We start from the raw sequence: 22,659 nt of genomic DNA, 5'->3' as shown, positions 1-22,659 counted from the left end.
ATAATCGATTATATAAGGAACGATTTATAAATTCCGTCTGCTGTTTGAAATTGCTTGTCTAGTTTATCAATTTTTGTTTAAAGAGTCATTTTTCTTTTAAGGTACGTGACTTCATAGTTTGACTACCTTTCCCTCGCATGATGATAAATAAATTAAATGGGAAATTGAAATTCTAGAGATTTCACATTACAGACCTGTTACAACAATAATGTATTTTCTTGCCAAATTTATCTCAGATTCAATTTTATTTTTAACATCATGTAGTGTGTTAATAATTTCAATGTTGTTAAAAGAAAAATATCATGGCAAAATTTGAATGAGAAATTATTTGAATTATGGCTCCGATTTCAGTTGGAGAATCAATAGATAGTAAATAATCGATCCATTAATAAAAGTGTCTGCTTTTCTTTGTCAACTACTCAACTCATTATTCAAATTATTCAAGTACAAGTGGCCACACGTTGAAGTTGACGTTGCTCAACTATATTTTACTCGATCGGAGATAAGTAACTTTCGTCATTTACCTTCAGGTATCTGGGGTCGAGTTCGACTATTATTGCACATTCCTATTAAGTTGATTGCTTTACACCTGTTGACAGGAGCACAGGAGGATATGAGATCGATTCTTGATTTGAACATGGATTTGACTTTAGTTGCCCCAGCTGATCAAATCTTTATTCCTCTTCATATTCAGATACCTTTGTGTAACTATTTTTAAACCCTACACCAAGACCAAGTGAGTATTTGCTTATGAAACTAATTATAACTAAATGCAAGAAAACAAGTTTTGTGTCGTCAAAAACAGCAATCCAACAAGAATGAAATAAAAATATTCTGATGGCATATAAAATTACCAAGTATTACCAACTAATTTTCAAAATTGGCTTGTGAAGGTACTCCATTTCTTCGTGGTCTGCCTATAATCGTTTGCATGGATGATGCAAAATCTACCTGACGCTTCTATCATTCTTCATCAACAAGTAGTGAGTGTACATTTCAATATCCCTACTTTAATTTGAATCCCATGCTGTAGACGAGTCATCGTAGCAGGGGATTCAAGGTGTTGAGTATACAAGTTCGTTTTCCAACATCGATAATATTCACTGAGCACAAACTCTCGATAATGTAGCTTCGTGGTCGTAACATTTCGCCTTATTTTTAATCTTATTAAACCCCTCTCTTACCTGTATATTTTTCAACGTCTCAACAACAAAACGTCACTTAAGTTTGTCTACTAGCCCGGAGTTTATTCGTTTACTAGTCAGTTAAAATAGTCCAAATCGCACCCTGTTCAGTTCATCTTTTCATCTAATATTCGATTACGTATTCCATATTTTCCAATTTAAATGGAAGAATTGAAAAAATCAATAGAGTACAGTTTCCATTGATTTATTCAGACGAACAAATGTGAATAAATCAATGTGAAGTATTTAAAAAAATCAAATTTCGAAGCTGGTGTCGAAAGTAAAGCGTGTTTGTTAATTTTCTTCTGCGTCGTCTTTCTCCGTTATTGAAGAAACGAATTATGTTGGAAATAATTCCATAATCTGCTCGGCTTTTCTGGCCAGTTCAGATTTCATGTTTTCGACAACTTTCTTGTAAAAACGCTCCCCCATTTCGACGTCGAAATGATCTGTGGTCAATGTTGATGACAACTGCGGCAGATTTGCAATTTCGCCATCCAACTCCGATCGAAATCTCTTTAAGCACTCCACTGTCACGTGAACCATCCGTATTTTTAATGCAAAGTCTTCCAAATGTTTAATTATTATGGCCATCTGCTCATCAAGTTTGAGTGTTGGATCTCGCGAGGCTTCTTTCACTTCGGCAACCCAATTTTCGCCTTTTGAAAACCAATCTGTTTTGAATTTTTCCATTTTCTCTTTGACCAATCTTTTGATATCTTCATGATTGTGAGATTGCCAAACCTTACTGAAAGTTTCTTTCATTTTTGCCATGTTGCTGTCGACAATTTTGTTGATTTTCTCGACGAGATGACTAACAAAGAGTCTGGAAGGATCGTGGAGTATGAAGCTAGTTGTTGCGACGATTTTGACATTCTGATTTTCTGTCAGAATTGGTTCTTGTACGTTGAAGCTGCTGGGGGGAGAAGGCGTTTGATTCATGGATTCCCAGTATTTTAATAATTTCCAAATAGTGTTTATTTTTACAAAAGGATCTGGTTTCTCTATGAGATTCATGAGACTTTGACGACCGTAGTCGGCCCACGTCGATTTGTTGCGTAACAAGAGATTCTCGATGCCATTAAGCAAAAAGGCTGTACCTCCCGTAACAAGAAAGTTGACGCCAAACAGACTCGGTATAATAGTTAAGTAAGTGTCAAAGTAATATCCACTAACCATTAGGCCACCTCCGACTACAGTGCTGATCAACGCCTGGCTGATAGCCTTTTTCGACCATTTTTTTTCGTAGATGATGTGTTGGTCGAACCCTACCAGACCGAATAAGAAGAGTTCAGTCGAAACGTTGTCCATGCCTTTCTTTGTGCAGATCTCTCGTTCGATGAAGTCGAGAGAGAAGAAATCTTCGTTGGAATTAGGAGCAATGTAGAGGGCTTGTCGACTTCTCAGATAGTTCAGAAGACATTCACGTTCCGCCTTGTCATCGGTAATATTCTTGATCAATTGTTTTGAATCGCTGAATTTCATGTCGTCTTTCACTCGAGCACCGGCGATGACGTGAGCCGCCATCAAATCGGCCAACAGGTTTCGGTGGGGATTCAGTGGTAACAGTTCGATAGCTTTGAGTAGTACAGGATCTCCTTCCGACTTAAGCCAATGCCGTATGACGATTTCCTTTTCAAATTTCCTCCCCAACAGACCCATGACGGCGTCTTCATAAGTGGGACATTGTGGGTAGCGGAACTCTTGGCCACTGTACTCTGGGGCGAGATATCCTTTGGCATTGATTATTTTCTGATTTTCCAATTCAGCCAAAATATTTTTGCGTTCATCTGGGTCGATATGGATGCCTCTCAAGTCGTCTTCGTCCACTTTAGCTTGATACATGTAGTTTTTATTGACCTTTTCCAGTTCGATCAGGTTCAGGCGCCCCCTTTTGTTGAGCTCGAATGTTTTCTTCCTCCGATAATATTCAAAGTGGTTTCTCTTCTTGATAATATCTTTGACGTACTGATTCGGAAACACAATTTTCTTTTTCATTTCTTTCGCTGTGTAAGGCATTGGGCTGAAAAAAACGTAATCTTTGGATGCAAAGTCGATTGTCAACTTCTCGTCTCGATTGAGCTTAGGTTCAATGTCGCACTCTGATTCGTCCATGATGACAAAATCGATTGCATCTTTCAAAACTTCCTCTTCTACCATATTCTTCCAAAAAGATTTCCTGGTACAAGAGATCTTTATTTTTGTTTTTATTTCCTTCTCAATCTCCTTTTCATTCAACAATCATCTTCTTTTTCATTCGACGATTTTTCCAGATCAGCCAAAGCCTTTTCGAAACTCTCGCGCAGCCACTTTTCCAAGACAATTTTGACGTATTGCCTTTCGACCCAAGTCGTTTCCAAACAAGAGATTTGACGTCCTACAATTGACTCAATGTAACTGATGGCTTCCTTGTAAAATTTTGTTTTGATATCTCCATTTGTTTCTATAGCCACCCATTCCTTGATTTTATCCGCGGCATGTTGTTCAGTGTACGGTCGTGACGTCATCACGTCAGCACTTGCATCTGCTGCAGCCATTGTGGTTTATCTGATAAAATACCACCAACTGGTAAAGGTCACTAGGTCAGTGAGACTGTCAGACTGAGAATATGAAAACCAAAATTAGATATCTTATTGCTTATCATTCTTCTTATTTCAATAGCATTTTAATTAGCGAAATGCATCACTAACTAGAGCTATACATTCTTTAAAATCGTGAAAGTGCAAAAGTGTTTGATGGCAGTACCAACTCCCAATGCGACGCTAGTTGGATTCTTTTATCTACTTTTAATGAGGTCATTTTGAAATGGATAAAGCAAAGTAATTTTAAAAATAAAAAATTTGGCTGTTAATGTTGCCATCAACCGATTCCCACAATTGATTCGAGTTGGAGAGTAACAGTGACAGGACTTTGCTGACTATAGATAAGGATTTCTTTTTCCTTTCCTTCTTTTTATGGCTTTATTTACAATAATAATTTAAAAGAAAAAGAGTTGCGCAAGCGATCGAAACGAGACGATGTTATCGGACTCCAGCAGCTGGTTATTATCTTTATTCGTTGAAAAGGTTTCAACGCTTGAAAATTCCAGACGAGAGAAATAAAGTAACAAGTCAAGTTGGCGCCGTTCAACTCGGATAGACTAGTCGGCTAGTGGCCTTGGGAGTGGCCAATAAGAAATAGACAAAACTTATTTAGTATAAGCCTGAATCTCTATTTAAACTTAACCTTTTAGTAACATTAAAGTAAATGTTTGAATGTTACCGCAAGAAGCAGGAAATGATTTTACTACAGAGTATAGCGAAACAAAGCATGCGTAATAACTTCACCTTCATACTGGGAAAGAAAATGAACTATTTACCGAATTGTTTGTTTGTTTGTTTGTTACCGAGTTTGTTGCTGATTCGATTGCAAAACAGACGCACTTTGAAACTTTGACTCCAATTTTGCTTGAGCAAAGAGCAGCAACTTCTTTTCTGGACGGTTGTTGAGGAAACACTGGTGGTTTCAGTTTCACGCAACGCCTTGTGTAAGCGCCACATTGAATACTGGCTCTTTTTCTTATCTGCTACATCCTGCCGCAGGCGCCAGTCATATAAAACGCTCTCCGAACTTCTTGCTTTTGAATTTTATTTTGCCTAACAGGAATCTGGTTTGTCTACTACTGTCATATACATTCTTCCCAAGGTGATTAATACTCCCAGAACGACATGGATTCTTTTTTTTACTCAGTTTCACCAGCTGATCCAATTTTGAAACCCCTACACTGCAAGTGAGTATGACTTGATGACAACAATTGGCTTTTAACATGACAGTTCGTCTCATAGGGACGTTGACAGTTTTGTGTAGTCAAAGATTCTATTGACATGTGAAATAACCAAATACTAATTTAGTCATTTTCAAAACTAGCTTGTGAAGGTAATTCATTTCTTTGTGGTCTGGCCATAATCATTTGATGAGATAAGGCAAAATTTAACCCGGTGCCCAACTGTCATCGCTCATCATAAGTTGTGAGTGAACATTTCACATTCCTACTTAAAATGAATTCCATAAAGTAATTGAGTTGATGCAGCTGAGTATGGATGTTGTAAGTAAGTAAGTTTGCTTTCCAACACCGATATACAATTCGTTACACCGTTAGCTCTCGATAATGTAGACTTTCCATTGCATTTTCGACCTCGTCTTTATTTCTCAACGTCTCATGTTAAGCCAATTTCCAAAGCAAAATTTATTCTTTTAAGCTAGCTCGTTGAAAACCACTTGAATCCTAGTTGGTTTCGTCTATAACGTCGAAAGTATTAAAGTGAGTTCTCCAGTCAATTAAAAATATCGTGCAATTCAATTCTAGTTTCCCATCTGCGACATCGTCTGACGTTTCAGCGCTGTCGCAACATCCAATTTTTGGCCTTTGGGCAGCTTGACTGAATTAATCCACCTGAATTAATCCACCACAGCCTGAGCCAATTCATCTACTACAGATTCTGCTGCAACGCTTGTAATTTCATTCATTTTTGTTCAACGTTTAATAATTTTGTAAAATGACGTCACTGGTATAACAATAAGCTCATTCTCGTACTCACAGGAAATTAAATGCTACGGGGTACAAAACGTCTCGTACCAAAATAAAACAATTGACAATTTAAAGTAACTATTCTTCATTGGTCAGCGAGGTGTCCAACTGATGGCCTTTTGGGTTTTTTCCCAAAACAGGACATACTTCCGCCACCCAATGCGCTCAGAAGAGTCGACGATTTCTTTGAATTTTCGCCAGGGTAATTCTACATGGCAAGAAATGTCTATAATGAGATTAACATTATAAAGGAAATCAAGATTTAACATACTCTAATAGAAAAAGTGATGTAACGATGGTCAGATAAAGATTCGTCTTTAAGTCTCTCCCAATCATCGATGCTTAATTTAGTTCCGTAAAGAGTCACGTCAATGTGTTTAGAATTTTTCTCGAGATCGTTTTTTGTTTCTGGTTTATCTTCATCGCTTGTGTCCCCTTCATTCTCTTTAGATGTGGCTTGTTTTTTAATTGGTTTCTTTCTGTCCTCCAGATTTCTATTCGCCACTTGGAGATCGCAAAACGCTCGGAAATCTTCTAGGTCTTCGCCCCGTCCCGAGTAGAAACCATTGTCCTCCCAATTTGGACTCCACTTCGGATGTGTGGCGTTGGCGTCCATACAGAGGACCGTCATGTCGTGATTGCCCAACGAACGCAATGGCTTCAAGAGCGATCGAAGACTTCTACTTGGCCGGCAGTAGATGGAGAACAAGGTAACACCATCCCATCCATTTCCAGTCAATCGGATGCCGACCATCAGCTCTTGCGGATGTTGTCTGATAGTTGTCGATGTTGTCGGATAGTTGTCGCTTGGTGCAGCCATCGGAAGGATGCGCTCGAATTTGACGCCGACGTGAACAAGTATGGTCGCACTGTAACCATATTTCGATTTTTTGTCTTTGCCCATCAAGTAATTGTTATGAACTGCCCGGTAATTTTTGGGTAGGCCGGGGAAGTAGTAGCAGCAGTCGTTAGTTTGTTCGTTGCCGATTTTGTTGAGATACGGTTCTTGAATGAAAACAACGTCAACTTTTTCTTTTGCTAACCATTGAAGAATTAGATTTTCCCATGCTTTTTCGCTCCTATTCAGGTTAATTTGAAGGCATTTAATTTGGTCGTGGTTGCTGCTACTGTCTGTCGCATCATCAGGTGTCGTCACTTTGGGGCTCTCGGTGAATTGTTTCCATTCTTTTTCAGGATCGTTGAGTTTATTTTTGACTTGGTTCCATGAATTGGCAAGTTGTTTTTGAAGACGATTGGTCCCATTTTGATTTTCGGTTTCAAATGATGGCGGTGAAAGGCCGAAAACTCTTAGCATCTTCTCGACGTCCTCAACTTCCCATTGCAGGTGATGTTCTAGGATTTTGACGAACTCCGACAGGATTATTTTTACGCTCACGTAACAGTGAGTAAAGTCTGGTCTTTTGATCTGACAGTTTGTGAACAGTTTATAAAACTTATCTCGAATGGCTTCCTCATTTACACAAAATTTATGCAATGTTCCCATTTCAAGGGCTTTATTTTCGTTTCCGGCCTCAGAAATCAATGAAATCATGCCTTGGAATCCTTTTTTTACATTTTGCGTCCGTTCTTTTCGATCTATCTTAGCAGTTTCTGTCTTGAAGAAATTTTTCAATTCAGTGTCGCCAACTTGGTCCAGCTTCTGTAACCGATCCCAACTCTGCGATCCAGAAATTGGTAAAACTATTACAGTCGTCAATCAAATTCATATTCTGAAGCGTAGTTTTACCTTGAAAACTCCGGAAAAAACGTCACCCTTCTTCGGTTCTAAAGAATCGGCCATCAGGAGACAGCAGAAAAACGTTTCGAATTTAGCTGGATCGCCTGATTTGATTTTCAATCCCTTCACGATGTCGGCGGTCGTCTTTCGGCTGTCTTTTGCGATCATTTTTCCTCTAGTCAATTCTTCAACCTTCTCAACCAATTCATTTGCATTTTCTACTTCTTTTTGGGCATCTTCTTTTCCCTTTCCCTTCGGTGGATAGCGAATTTCGCTTATAATGTTGATGAGTCCGTCTATAAAAACCCTCGTCGGGTCCTCTTTGTCGGGTGGATCACCTTCCCAGATGCCTTTTTCAATCTCTTTGAAGCGTTGGAGAATGCCATATTCATTTTTTTCCTGTTTTTCGACATGAAATTCATAAGCTACTTTTTTACGGGTTGAGATACGAGTTTATACTAAAAAAATCTAATTATTTTAAAAATAAAAGATGGACGAAGAAGTTTTCTTCTGCAAACTTACTTCCGTTTTTTTCAAGGTTCTTTTGCCGATGCCCTTAATTTTAATTGGACTCATTTCATTAACGTATTAATGCGACTAGAAAGAGAAAATATTCGCGTTTTATTCCGCTTCACTCTCGCTCGGCAATGCTTGAAAGTGATTTCGCTTATTCTCAAAGTCTCTCCACTTCAACTTTCTGGCGTGATGGGTCCCAACTGTTTTTAAACTATTCGATATGGAGTGATAGTGGAGACAAGGCCAATATGAACGATTTAACGTAAAATCACGTCAACTTTTTCACGTTGGCAAATGTAAGGGAACACAAATCACAGTCACTATTATCGCTATCACTATTAGATTCTCATTTGATCAACTTTTCACGATTGAGCGTGCGACTTACAACTGTGTCTGTCGACGTGTCCAGTCAACAAATGTCGTGTGAAGCGTATGCTGACCCCGTTTTATCTATAATCACGTTTCACAACGTCAAGCAACGACGCAATAATAGACGCGTGAAAGTGAGTCAGAGATAACTGATGTGATTTCACTTGCATGTGGAAAACAACCGACGGAAACGGATGTGGATTCGTTATCTTTGTTGTCGGCCTTTAAATTGGTTTCACGAATTAGCGCTATGTTTACTGAAATGACTGGAATGCTGGAGACAACAGTTCCTTTTTGACTGGGGAAATCTTTATCGCAGATTTTGATTAAGACGCCATTAATGGCGTAAAAATATTAGATTTCTTTCTCTTCGAATTGGAATTTGAACCCCCTTTTTTATGGTAGTATAGACGCACACCTGACCAAAACCAACGAACTCTTTCTACACGTTCAGACTTGAAGCATATTTATCTGGCCGGAGATCTTGTATGAACGAATAAGCTGTTTTTGTTTGACATGTGATTTTTGACACGTAATCAACAATTTTCTTTACTTTGGCGTCATCTCCCCACGCCTAATCTCGTCAATCGTGCGTATTATTCTTTTTTATGTTTTCTTAACTTTTCGATCTTACCACCGTTTCCAACTTGTTGAAAACATGAAGATGAAAACCACTGTAAGAATGGACGCCAACAAAGTAGGGCCGCGCTTTGAAAAGAGTTATGTTTGTCGCATTCATCTGTCAAACGACGGTATTGCTAATTGGTCAGTATAGACGTGGGGACTATTAGTTATTAATCCGCTTTATCTAGGAGCGATCCTTGAATGAAAACATCGTGAATCGTCGTTCGTGCGTTTTGACTGTCGGAATGGAGAAGACATTTCAAAGGTAACGACGCGCTCTGTACAATCTCTGCGTCAGATCTTTATTGCCTCTTCATTTCCCACTCGCGTTTCCTATATAACGATTCGGTCTGACAGGCGACGGCGGATGTGTAAGAACAGGGGATTTTGTCTGGAAAGTTTGACCGTCCCGTTTGATTTACCTTGGGTCATTTTTTTTATCTCACCCTCAGTAAGAGTCACAGTTGGAATTCTCTTGAAGGGAGTAAAATTAGGCAATGTCCTGGACGGAAGAAAGCGGGTGAAAAGGAGGGAATGAAAGGGAGAGATAGGAACTTAACAAGCCAGTATTTATTTTGCCCACCCAAAATTTTCCTCCCTACCACCCTCTGCAGCTACAATGGATGCATTTTAATTTGGACCCGTTTTGATGATAGATTTCATTTTTCTATCTTATTTGGATTAACTTAATTTATAGACTTGGATCCGCATTCTTACAGCTAATTTGGGAGGACAGTAAGTTTGGAGCTTTATATTTCAACTGTTGTTTTCGGAATCCTCGATAAATTTAACTTCGATATAACATTATAAATTGGTTCTATTCTCCAGTGAAAATCAGGTAACGAGTTCTGTAGCTGTAGTTCTCAATTTTGAAGTAGAGAAGTATATAATAACATCCAAATTTCCCGCCGATTGCGTTTTGATGGTTTATGATCGATCCATAAATATCGATTGTTAAAATCAGCTGTTTCTGGTTGTTAACAAATGATTTGAAGTTTTTCACTACGAACGGTGCCTCGTGTCTGGTCTGCAAGCACTAAAGTTAAAAGAAAAATAAATAAATCTCATGCAACGGCTATTTTAGTTTCCAGATTAAAACCAGCATTTATACACATTACTCTCTCTTGACCAGTTTCCAACTTGATATGACAAAACAAAAACCCTATAAGCTCGTCAGCCAAGATGGACGAACTAAAAAAGGGATAACAGCAGGTAGTCTCGATGAACTGACTGGTAGAGGTAATTGTTTTGTTCAACATTTAGCAAAATCAGTTGTAAATGACAAACATTTTTCTGAGTTTTTAGCTAGACAACTTTTCAGCTTTGGCTCTGAAGTTCCTATAACAGTCTTTGAGGAAGATGGCACCGAAATCACTAGCAATGAATATCTGCTATTTCTTGAAAAATTTACAGTGCTAGTGATAGTTCCAGAGATAGGAACTTGTTCACGATTAAGAAATGCAACTAATAACAATCCAGAATCGATAAATAAGTCATTCACCAATGAGCACAAACTACCAGGTATCTCTTATTAAGCTTGTATATTTATTCTTGAACACACATTCAAAATTATTATGGTAGTTGACAGTTCATTCTTCAAAATATGACAACCTTTTTAGTTATACAATGTAATTCATTAATCGTTATAATGTTGTAATTCAAGACCCTTTTGCTGTAAGAGATTAAAGTCAAAATTGTGAAACATTTTTTCAGGTAGTGAAGATCAACATGATATCCATGAAGAGCTGACAATGAGTGAAGATGTACCTTCTTCTACTGAACATGAGCAAGAAAAAGGTATATACAGATTTAAAAGTTTGTAATTTTGTGTCCACAGTTTATCCCTTCACAGTTAAATCGAAAATTTCTTCTCCAAATCCTAGTTCAATTTGTGGAAGTTCAAAGATCAATCGCCTTGATGAGTGAAGTTGATTATTGCGTCAGTCGATTCCACCCGACGCTACCGGTTCTTGTGTGCGGATTTAATCGAGTTTTCCTACTAAATGCTGAAGACGTGTCTGTCCCGTTTTCCGAATGGACAGAGAAAGAAATTTCGTTTGATGGGCAGGGACTGAAAATAATAACAACTTTAGAGTGGAATGTGAGTTTCATTTATACTTGCCACTAAAGAAGAGAGTCAAAGATATCGATTTTGATAGCACTTATTATACACAAATTTTATATTAAATTTTAACCTTAATTTATTTTCTAGTTCGACGGAAGTCAATTGGCCGCTGGCTGTAAAGATAATACGGTCATCGTATGGAGCAGTTTTCCAACCGGTGACGTTCTCCTAAACACGAATTGCGACTTCAAATGGGTCTATCGTATCGCCTGGAACCCCGTTAAGCCAAATATTTTTGCTACTCTCGATAAAGTAATTTAAAGTTTCTGTAATGACTTGTGTTTTCGTGTCTTCAATTTTAATCTCTTTAATTCTCATTCAGGGTTCGAAAAAAGTCTTGTTTTGGAACTCAACCACTCACGACGGAAAATCGAACGTGTTTTACACGATCGAACATGAGAAGAGGATCTCACAAGTGGAGTGGACATCTAAAAATCAAATTGCTATCGGGTTCATGAATGGCCTCTTAGAAATTTGGGAAATCGACGAAAATGAATCCAAGTTCCAAGTGTTGCAGATAATTAAACGGATTACGGTGAGTTGTAACAATTCTACCTAGGTGAAATTAATTGGTTTTTTTAATGTGGTTATTTTTCCTTGTTGAAGGGTGCAATAAAAGGACTCGAATGGAGTAATGTTACAAAGTATTTAGCGTCTTCCTCAAGTGGGAAAGAAGGATGGATTACGGTAATTATTCCTTCTTAATTTAACCTAGGTTAAATTAAGACTATCGTTCCTTTAATAATTTTGTTTTTCTTCTTAAACTTGATGTTGTTTTAAGCACAGATTTGGTCATTGAGCAGCAGCAAAAGCAACACGTCAAAAATACCTGATTATTTCCAGAAATTTGAACACGGTTTTTCTAGTTTGGCTTGGCTTCCGGCTAGGAATACGGTCAATGGCGGAATCAACTCGGCAAGGGAAATGCCAGAGAACTTCGCTATTGCTTGGTATATCTTTATCTAATATCTATTAACATTTCCGTCCTGTCCAAGCAGACACAGTGCTTGAACCGTTCAATAAGACCGTATTGCGAGTTTTTATTTTTGAAAACATATACATGTGACGTTCGATTTTGTCACCCCATTATTTATTTTTACAGTGGATGTACAGATGGATCGATCTGGATTTGGAATCCTTTGGAAAGGGACAAAACGAAAATTCTCCGTGGGCCTTCGCGTTCAGTAACCTGTCTCTCATTTTCACCCGATGGGAGGTACCTCGCCTCAGCAAGTCGATATAATATTACCATCTGGTTGAGTGAAGTACGTAATTTGGATTTTAAAACATTTTTATTCCGATAATACCGTTTCTTCATGATTCTTTCCCAACAAATTAGACTTGGAAACCCGTATTCTCCACCACACCGAAATTAATTGCTTCACCTCATCATGATTGTAAAATTTCTTTGTCGTGGATGTGCATTAACGGGTCGTCCGCAGAGTCCTCCGAGAATTCCACTTATAAATTGACTTTTTCCTCGCGAAACGATAAGGTAATTAATGAACTGAATCATTATTAGTGAAACGTTTATTTCAAACATTTAACATCCCGTTCTCTGTCTGACACTTAGATCGTTGTTTGGGAAGTTGCAGCGGAGGTGGCCGAGGTGGGTGACAGTTGCTGAAAACTGTTGTTACTGTTATACGTAATAATGCAAAAAAGTAAGTGGATTTATTTAATACGACTGCTGATGGGAAGACTATATTTGAAATCGAGATTAATCTTTTGTATTTGTATTAAGGTTAAAGTCCGAGTGCTTTTTCAGCATTTCTGTTTCTTTCCATCTTCGGTGAAAACTAATTCCTTTTTGTGAAAAACAAGAAAAACTTCTTTGATCAGCAGTTGTGGGGTCCAATTATCGTCCGGTAACAAAACCAACATCAACGATTGGAAACGTTCGTGAAAAATGTCTCCCGTCTCGTCTTGCGTTTTAGGAAATTAACAATTTTCTTAATACTTTTGATCTCACGAATTCGTTTTCAATAAAATATCCAGAATAACTTGTATAATTGGTCTCGATCTCGATTGATAGCGTTTGCGAAAATAATCGTTCATTGCAGAAATGAAATTCATTTTGGCTTTATCGGTGAGGTCCTTTCGATGTTGAGCAAATCTTTGATCAGTCAGCAGCAGCAAATGTCTTGAAATTCTGAAAGTAGCTTTGAGAAAAAAAACCTGACGAAACGAGGATTTTTTTAACAACAAGGACTGATAAAGGATAGTCCCAATTCTTCGTTTCAGGTAAGCAAAATTCTTTTCTAATATTTAGACACATGTCATTGTCTATAGACCCAAGTGGTTTCTAAATTTCCACCATTGACTCGATTTTTCATCTTTAGGCTTCTCCACGACAAACCGTGAAAGTATGGAAATCCGATTCATCGTGTCGGTCAACACGACTAGAGAATGGCTTCGGCAGGCAACAACAATCTGCTGAACATCACCGTATGATGCCCATAAGAGCACAAACTCACTTTAAAGGAACGTATGGAGCCATGTGGGTCGGTGACCCGTGAAACAGCTCCCAGTTGTACTATTCGACTAGTGTCGTTGATTGCCCAGTCAACGCTGGAATATTTGAATAGAGAACAACCTGAAATGGTGAAATGGAAGCTCCTCAACAGGAGGACGAGTCCGGCGGTATTTCTTAGCCTTAAAGGTAGGACGCAGTTTTCATTTAAACTATTTCCCACTATGTCCGTTTCATCCCTCCTCAAGGCCCATTGAGCTATCACACTTTAGCCGGATCTCCACAACTCCCTCGTCTCTCATTTTTTTATTGCCAGTGTACTATTGTTTCGAAAAGCATTTGAACCGTTTCATTTGATTTTCTGCATGTCTACATCTAGCCGTAACAATTATCGAAACTTATTCTTTAAAGTGTCCCATCAAAATGTTATCACCGTTACGGTTTGGTTTGTGACATATTCTGTATTCTGCGTGCATTCAATTAAGAGGAACTTGATTCATTGATTTGATCCATTACCATGATGGGCATGGATATGATGGATGACTCTCAATTCCGTCGGCTGCTCTGGATGAATTGCGTCTAACATCTGACAGGCGTTCTAATCTGCATTATTTGAATTAGTAAATTAGTGTGATCAAACATTTAGAACATCCGCGTTATTTGGTGTGCGGGGGGGGGGGGGGTTTGCCTATTCGAAGTGCCCATTTAAAACATGCAAACAGGTTCAATTGCTACTGAATGAAACAACCCACAGTGAATTTGTTTTCTACTTCTGTCTGACCGGCCACCCGCCAGTTCAACAACTCCCCCCCAAAAAAAAAAAAAGAAAAAAAAAAAAAAAAAATTTAAAAACATTTCCTATTCAAAGATTATTAATGGGCGATTGGGTGTATTGGTTAAGGCGTCATTGATAAAGAGGTGTAGTGATGCACCAGGGGATTGGGGTTCGAACCCCCAGATGAGCATTGTTGGTTGGTTATACACCCGTTCTGGCGCCACTGTGGCGTCATCTGACCCCCGTGCTGGAGAGGGAACTCGGGAGGGTGGCTGAGGGACGTTTACGTCGATATTGGGATCGGTCCAATATTCCTCAGCGCAAAAGGCGAATGAAATGTGGAATAATGGGAAACTGGCGCTGTATATCTGACAGAGCAAGGTGCCCTTATTTGCGCAGTCATTGGGTTAATTGCCTTGTTCCGTCGTGTTGAATGAAAGTGTGTGGCATAAGTTGGGTGCTGCGCTCTATACGGGCTAGTCAAATAATTGATCTCAGTGATCACGAACGCATGGTTTCCGCCTGAATCCAACAATGTTGTCCTTGTCGTGATATACCGCCGGGTGCATCACATGGGCAACCCCTTGAGAAGTGCGATTGTGTGAGTGTGGGATATTTGTGCTAGATTCAGATCCGTATATCCTGGGTACTGAGCTGGCTATTGGCATCACCAGTGTATCCACCCGACATTGTTAAAATTGTGATATTATAACTATAACATATGTTGTATTAACAATTAGTACACACACACACAGCGGCGGATGCTCTCTCTCCTTGCTATTTAAAAATAAGGTTTTCGGTATAATGGCTCAACCGATTTACAAATAAAATTGTTATGAAGATTGAAGACGAATCTACTTCGTGATGGTTTTACACAAATTACAATTAACACGAATTACTTCAAATTGTGGTTTTAATGTGGAGATATTTCACGTATTTGGTTAACCATTCCAAACGGAATGAGAAATCATGTTTAAACTTTCTCTTTGGACTTGTTTATATTTTAAGGTTTAGTTGAATAAGAATCTATAAAAAAGTCTAAGTTGTTTATTTTTTATTTGTCTGCCGTGGGGCATTTATTAGGAACGATGATTGACATGCTATCAAATATATCGTGAAGGATTCATATTTTGTTCAGATTATGTTTCATTATATCCCATTTCACCCAAGGTGATTTTTGTGTGTGTGCGTTCATTTTTGTGTGTGTTCACAGGGTAAATTCCAAGCAAACGGCAAATGATGACCTTCGATGGAAACCAGATGAGGACCTCGCATTCGTAATAAGTTGATGAATGAAAGCAGATTATGAGGGAAAGTTGAAGGTTTAACCTGGACGAGGTTAGCTTTTCCGCAATTCGGACTTCCAATTACTTTACCGGACGGGAGAATCGCTATCATACCGACCACCCTTTTCATCGTACGCTACTTTTTGTTTACCTTAAGCAGAGTAATAGAACTCTGCCTCAAGAGTTGGCACAACGTTTTTTTTTTTTTTTTGCATTACGAACATTACAGTCATTCAGTACTTGACAATTGTGTATGTGCTATCTAGTGATGGCAACCTAGTTTTTTTTGAAAACTAGGTATTACTATTACTAAATACCTAGTATTTGAGAAAAAGTAGGTATTACTAGGTAGTAATACCTAGTAACAAAATAAATTAAACTAGGTATCGGAAAAAAAAACTAGGTTTTTACTATTACTAGGTATAAACTAGGTAACTAGGTAAAGTAACTAACTAGGTAAAAATACCTAGTTACCTAGTTACCTAGTTTGGATATTTCTCTGTTTATACTTCGAAATTACATAAACAACACAAATAAAAAATTTGCATCTGAATTTTTTTCTTTTTTTTGCAATTTCTGTCCCGCTAAGATCAATGATAGGATAGAAAGGACTAACGACTAAGCGATAAGAACGGAAATTGAAAATTAGAGACTGAGAATTCAGATTCAGAAGTCAAAGTTTTTGTTGAATCGGCAAAGTGTTTGCGATTCTACCAAGACAGGGGAGACATTTATTTTCTTGCCTTTGCAAGAAAGACCACTACACGAAAAAAGACGCTCTGCAGAGGCAGAAGTAGCTGGCATGGCGAGATACTGCACGTAATCCCCGATTTTCAGACATTTTAGGGCGGGGCCTGTCAGAATTGTGAAGTTGAAACTGGAAACAGAGCCATCTAGGCTCTCAAAAGTAGCTGAGCGTAGTAGCTGACACACTCACTAGAGCGCTCATTCCAGTTTCCAAATCGGACCACGTTTACCCTGAAACCGGGATTGGGAAGCCAACACAGCCGTAAACCGACCAGGCATCTATAGCTATGCAGAAACCAAAGAAGCCTAGTAAAATGAAATAAAAGCAGAGTTGCCATTTATTTGACAATGCTGCAAAAAAATGGAAAATACCTAGGTAATTACCTAGGTAATCATTTTTCAAAAACTAGGTATTACTATTACTAGGTATACCTAGTAATAGATTTTTTCCCGAAAACTAGGTAAAAGTAGCTGAAAAAAAACTAGGTATTACTAGGTAACTAGGTAATACTAGGTATTACTACCGAGTAATGCCACCACTAGTGCTATCTCAGACCGAAAAAAAGCTTTCAGTCCGCGTCCGCTTTTCAAATGCTATGCCCCCCTTCACATTTTGTTTCGTCGGTTCTTACAATTTTTGCTTCTCATCCGGGATATAAACGATGGAAATTGAAATTTCCCTCCAAAATTCTATGTTGTCGTTTCATTTTCTGTCATCAAACTTGAAGCCACCTAGCGTTCACGGCTTAAACCTTTTTTTCTTTTTTTGATTTACGCATCGTTACGGTTTTTTTTTCAAAAAACAAAATTGTGTTTCAAAATGTGAAAAGTGCTTTTTTACATTCAAAAGATAGTAAAGAGACCAAGAAATATTATAACGTGACTGAAAGGGGAAATACCGAAATAATCAACGAATCAATTTATTTTCTCGTCACGTGGAGACGTGATGCGCCTCGTCCAATAGGAAAGCTGGGATTAAATCAGCTGTGAGCTTGTAAGCGTCGTTGTGAGTATAGTGAGTGAGAAACTGAGAATCAGTCGGACAGAAACAGTGGAATGAGTTAAAAACATTTTGAGCTTAGAGCAGTTTGTTCTGTTGTTATCTGAAACTCGGATTGAAAATTGAATAAGTCGACGTAGAAAAAAGCTTTCCACCCTAAAATGGCCAGTTCCCCATTGACTTGTTTATCAAACGACTTGAAAAGTATCGAACCATATCTGGATATTGCAACTGATTTTGAAAACTTGTATCCTTCTGTTAGCTATCTGTGTAAGATGAAATCTTAATTTCTTAATAATTGGAAAATGAGTCTCTATTACCATGAATTACAGGTCGGTTTTATGCACTGCAAAAAGGGTTTACTTTGTACAAGGCTGAAGATGACCTTCCAGTTTTGCTTGAACTTATGAGCCTCTTATCCCATACAGTAAGCTTCATTTTGTTCGACAAATTGATGCCATTTTCAACAACATTATTTTCTATCTATTTACTTGCAGAGTGCCTCTTTGTCGGATAAAACCATGAATGAGATTGAAGATTTGGCTCTGAAATTTATTGAATGGGGTGAGACTGCACCATCATTGGAGAAATATAATGAGTATAAGATCTAGCTTTAATTTTTCAAACACAATGTAAGAAATCAAATATTTCAGGATCACCTTCAAATCATTCTATTCTGCCAAACTACTACTGGACGTGTGTTTGTTGTTTGGAGAACTCAAGGCCACGACTGCTGAGAAGAAGAAGTATTGAGTGATTCAAGATTAAACATTTAAAACTAGTTTAAAACTAGTATTTTTTAATCACCACAGGTGCATAACATCAAAAGTAATGGACATGCAGGAATACAGAGCTTCGCTGATGAAAGAAAACCAGGCTTCTTTGCAAAAGCAAGAACAACCAAGTACTGAAACTGAAGACTTAAAGGCTCATTTTGCTGAGGTACTATAGTATAATTTTATCTTACTTTCGTCGTTTTGGTTAACGAATTTCCTGAACAGGGATCGCTTGTGAAGCGTCAAGCTGTTGATGACTTATACCCGCAACTTTCCATCAAAGAACTGCCGAAAAACGTAGTACTTGTATTAGTAGCTCTTGTTTGATTCGTTTTACTTAAAAATTATTAATTTGATTGCACTTCCAGCAACCTCGAACAGCTCAGATATTGTATTTGCAGTCCAAGGACTTAAACACAAGTCCGACTAATTTGCTGCAGGAAATGCCAGGTACTAAAAACTATAGCTGTCGAACATTTATTGAATGACCTTATCAAAATGTGCTTCTGGTTTCTTATTTTTTTCCCGTTGGTTTTTGCGAATCGCCCCGTCAAGTTTTTTTGGGTCCATCAACCATTGCAGACTCTGTGACCGCCGCCGATAATGCTTCAAAATCAAAAACTTCTCCTTCTGAAACACAAGAAATTCATATTATTCCATCCCTTCACGGCGCTATAACACCAACCAACGCAGAAACAAAATTTGATGAAGTGGAGGTCGAAGAAAAAGCGTTACAAACAGTAAATGTTCAAGAGACACTGCAAACACCAGACTCTACTCCTGCTGAAATTCGTATGTTCCCTATGTTTATTCGCTTTTTTCGCGTGTTGAACTTTTGGACTTTTTTTTACGTTACAGCCACCTTGGGAGTAAAGCAGAAAGTCAACATGGCCAATCCAGGACACTGTGGTCAAATGCAAGCTGAACCAACAGTGAGAAATAATCAGGTTATTTTAATACTAGCAATCACATATAATAAAAGGCAAAATATTCTTTATTATCATTTTTGCAGTTCTCCAATCGTTTCATGCATCCGGAAAATCAGCACATGACAAGATCTCCATTTTTATTACCTTTTCCCTGTCATCCAGCTAATGTTCATCAGGCGTTTAATTACCCCAACTTCAATGTAAGTATTTGTATTCTAACCTTCAAATAATATGTGGTTGGTTAACTTGTTGTTCTTTTTATGAATACACCAGCCTGGACGCGCAATTGTACCTCAATTCCGGTATGCGACGTTCATACCACATCACTTCAGGCCCGTTCTCTTCACACCCGTTCCTTTCACGCCCGTTCCCTTCACGCCCGTTCCCTTCACGCCCGTTCCCTTCACGCCCGTTCCTTTCACGCCCGATCCTTTCACGCCCGTTCCCTTCACGCCCGTTCCATTCACGCCCGTTCCCTTCACGCCCTGCACGAGTCATTCATCATCATCATTCAACAACCAAGTAAGTGCTCTATTTAACTGAAATTGTCTTGATTCTTCTTTCCATTTATTCGCATTTATTGATTAACGTTTTTCTATACATGTGTGTTAAGTATTTAGTTTGTTTACTCGTTTAAACTTTTTTTTGTAAATTTTCTTGATGCAGTCTCAATATTTACTGCACCCGGGGACTCAGAAGTACTACTACCCACGATCAGATAACACTCCCTTCTATCCGAGATGTTTTCAGCAGAGAACAATGGGTAAGATTTAAAAAAAAAAAAAAGGTATAAACTAAAGTAACGAAAACTAATTGCTATTTTTAGTATTCCCTCCTGGAGCCCAAATTGCTTATATCCAACCACAACAGCAGTTCCAAGATCATACAACTCAACAGCCGTCCCACGTTGCTGAAACTTCATCATTGTTGGTGCCCGGAACTGCTCCTGAGCCTCCTGAATTACACTCAGCAGCAGAGACAGCCACTTCTTCTACATCCCCAGTCAAGGTTGTAAATATTATTCCCCTCAACAACCGAGCATTGCGTTAATTTATGGTATTTTTTTTAGGTGGAAAATCGTGTGGTTTCTAATGCAGCTTCAGTTTCATTTCCTGTCGCCACAACAATGCCAGCAGAGCCAATACCAGCATCCAAACTGGCTGATACACACAAATCACTGCTACAAGTTACTTCGCCCGATGGTGAACTATTAATTGCTACACCAGCTATTAAGTCAGTCGCTGCTACACCAGTTACTACACACACTGCCAAATCAGTAGCTACTACATCAGTTATCGCATCCACTGCCAAACCGATAGCGTCTACACCAGTCACTGCACCAGTTGCCGCCACCTCAGTTGCCAGACCAGTTGCTGCTACCCCAGTCGCTAAACAAGTTGCTGCAACCCCTGTAGCGGTAGCCAAATCAGTTTCTGAAACCCTAGTAGCCAAACCACTTCAGCTGGCTGCCACTTCAGTAACCACTACGCCAGTTGCTGCCACCCCAGTTGCTGAAACACTTTCTGGAACACCAGTCAAAATTCCAGCTCCTAAATCAGCTGATAAGGCTGCTGCTACCCCAGCCTCAGCTGACCCAGTCACGGGCACCACCGTCCCATTCGCTACACCTGTTGTCGCCCCCTTAGTTGCCAGAGCAGTTGCTGCTACCCCAGTCGCTAAGCAAGTTGCTGCAACCCCTGTAGCGGTAGCCAAGTCAGTTTCTGAAACCTCAGTCGCCAAACCAGTTGCTGCCACTTCAGTTACCGCTACCCGAGTTGCTGAAACCCTTTCTGATATACCAGTCAAAATACCAGCTCCTAAATCAGCTGCTACTACCCCAACCTCAGCTAATCCAGTCACGGGCACCACCGTCCCATTCGCTAGACCAGTTGCTGCAACCCCTGTAGCGGTAGCCAAATCAGTTTTTGAAACCTCAGTCGCCAAACCAGTTGCTGTCACCACAGTTGCCGCTACGCCAGTTGCTGCCACCCCAGTTGCTGAAACACTTTCTGATACACCAGTCAAAATACGAGCTCCTAAATCAGCTGCTACTACCCCAACCTCAGCTAACCCAGTCCCATTCGCTAGACCAGTTGCTGCAACCCCTGTAGTGGTAGTCAAATCAGTTTCTGAAACTCCAGTCGCCACACCAGTTGCTGCCACACCAGTTGCTGAAACACTTTCTGATACACCAGTCAAAATACCAGCTCCTAAATCAGCTGCTACTACCCCAACCTCAGCTAACGCAGTCACGGGCACCGCTGTTTCATTCGCTACACCAGTTTCTGCTAAACCGGTCACTACACCAATGTCTACACCAATGTCTACACCAATGTCTACACCAATGTCTACACCAGAAGCTGCTATTTCAGTCGCCGCACAAGTTCCCACACCATTCGCAGTTTCACCGGTTGTTACGTCCTCACATGGTAAGAATTTGAAAGTCAATTCAGTTTTCTCTATTAGAGTTAAAAATTATCTGATATTTTAGCGTATGCGTGTTAACTTCAATGATAAGTGACTGGTCTAAAAAATTCTTTTGATTCTACAGTTTCGCTGGGAAGTTGTGAACAAACTGGTCGTACACAGGGCAGTCCAACGCGGGTAGGCGATCCAACCCAAGGTCCTCAACAACAATTAGCAAAAAGCGATCGTCGTCGTCGTCTGAAATGTTTGGTCTCCTAAAATCAAAACCTTCTTTGTCGTTTTTAAGCCATCGAAAACTCGAGCATGAGGTGATCAAATTTACTCAAGTTCCCTTCGTTAATATTCAAATATTCCTGTTGTTTCTGAGAATTTCATCCCTTACTTACTCCCCTTTCGGATTAGTTTTTTAATTCAGAATTATTTTTATAAATATTGGACCTGGTTGCATACATTTAAGTCTGATTATCCACTCCCTTCTTACATTTCTAAATGTATTTGCTCGGGATCTAGTGGTGATCTTAGCGGTAAGTCTTGTATCTGAACGACTTTGTCGGAATTTGTGAAGTAGAGTGCAACGCTTTAGCACTGCAAGGTGTTTTCCACAGCACATGTTAAGCATCGAAAATTGTTCTATTGTACTCCATTCGAATTTCATCTATGCTTAATTGTTTGGTGTTTTCTGTAAGATTGTTTGCTTTATTAATACACCCATAATTTTCAGTCCAGAGTTAACAGTTTACAATGATTCAACCTTAAAGATTACGGAATAGTGAAGATTAGCTTCATGTTGTAGACGTTTTAAACAAAGATTCCATCTACTTTCGTTATCTACGTTCAATGAAGTTTCATCCAGATATTTCAGTACTGTACCTATTGCTCCAATTTCTCCTGAAAGCAACTGCTACTCAACCCGGGATGTTATTCGTTGTAATTTAAACCGAGAGTTGTGTAGCACAGATTCGGACAGTGGTACTGAGCAATTTTTGGAATAAAGTTGATTTTCACGACATTAACACAATACTGCTCTTCAGCGTCGTCTTCAGCAAGTCCTCGTGCTTTCAGAAGAGAAACCACCGTTTCCTTTTATTAGCGACCGGGCATCATTAGGAAATCAATTGACGGC

The 22,659-nt window shown here is 39.1% G+C and overlaps 3 protein-coding genes across 4 annotated transcripts; 2 read left to right on the top strand and 1 right to left on the bottom strand.

Moving 5' to 3' along the window:
• Positions 1 to 5,685: 5,685 nt before the first annotated feature.
• On the bottom strand, positions 5,686 to 8,437 carry LOC124204577. Its single transcript, XM_046601650.1, has 4 exons — positions 8,012 to 8,437; positions 7,499 to 7,888; positions 6,023 to 7,429; positions 5,686 to 5,959 (listed from the first exon to the last, which is right to left on the bottom strand). Exons 1-4 carry the CDS (start codon positions 8,063 to 8,065, stop codon positions 5,837 to 5,839), a joined length of 1,974 nt encoding a protein of 657 aa, XP_046457606.1. The 5' UTR covers positions 8,066 to 8,437; the 3' UTR covers positions 5,686 to 5,836.
• A 1,387-nt stretch (positions 8,438 to 9,824) lies between these two features.
• LOC124204581 (U5 small nuclear ribonucleoprotein 40 kDa protein-like) lies at positions 9,825 to 13,127 on the top strand. Its single transcript, XM_046601656.1, has 13 exons — positions 9,825 to 10,023; positions 10,083 to 10,237; positions 10,304 to 10,519; positions 10,712 to 10,795; positions 10,882 to 11,099; positions 11,211 to 11,375; positions 11,446 to 11,658; positions 11,730 to 11,810; positions 11,910 to 12,073; positions 12,226 to 12,388; positions 12,463 to 12,618; positions 12,697 to 12,787; positions 12,868 to 13,127. The coding sequence occupies exons 2-12, from the start codon at positions 10,144 to 10,146 to the stop codon at positions 12,748 to 12,750; spliced, it is 1,608 nt and encodes a 535-aa protein (XP_046457612.1). The 5' UTR covers positions 9,825 to 10,023; positions 10,083 to 10,143; the 3' UTR covers positions 12,751 to 12,787; positions 12,868 to 13,127.
• A 4,281-nt stretch (positions 13,128 to 17,408) lies between these two features.
• Positions 17,409 to 22,263, top strand: LOC124204576 (calphotin-like). 2 transcript variants are annotated; one of them, XM_046601649.1, is made up of 15 exons: positions 17,409 to 17,674; positions 17,737 to 17,831; positions 17,902 to 18,002; positions 18,058 to 18,150; positions 18,217 to 18,346; positions 18,406 to 18,477; positions 18,549 to 18,630; positions 18,736 to 18,972; positions 19,039 to 19,127; positions 19,193 to 19,309; positions 19,383 to 19,631; positions 19,776 to 19,872; positions 19,936 to 20,117; positions 20,179 to 21,538; positions 21,661 to 22,263. In XM_046601649.1, exons 1-15 carry the CDS (start codon positions 17,566 to 17,568, stop codon positions 21,792 to 21,794), a joined length of 3,147 nt encoding a protein of 1,048 aa, XP_046457605.1. In that variant the 5' UTR covers positions 17,409 to 17,565; the 3' UTR covers positions 21,795 to 22,263. The 2 variants fall into 2 exon arrangements, with proteins under 2 accessions (XP_046457605.1, XP_046457604.1); XM_046601648.1 differs by having other exon boundaries at positions 18,406 to 18,480.
• Positions 22,264 to 22,659: the final 396 nt, after the last annotated feature.

Source organism: Daphnia pulex, chromosome 10 (genome assembly GCF_021134715.1).
Source record: "Daphnia pulex isolate KAP4 chromosome 10, ASM2113471v1".
Classification (NCBI taxonomy): Eukaryota; Metazoa; Arthropoda; class Branchiopoda; order Diplostraca; family Daphniidae; genus Daphnia; species Daphnia pulex.
Note: the sequence above shows the minus strand (reverse complement) of the source record. Positions and strands in the feature narration are given on the sequence as shown.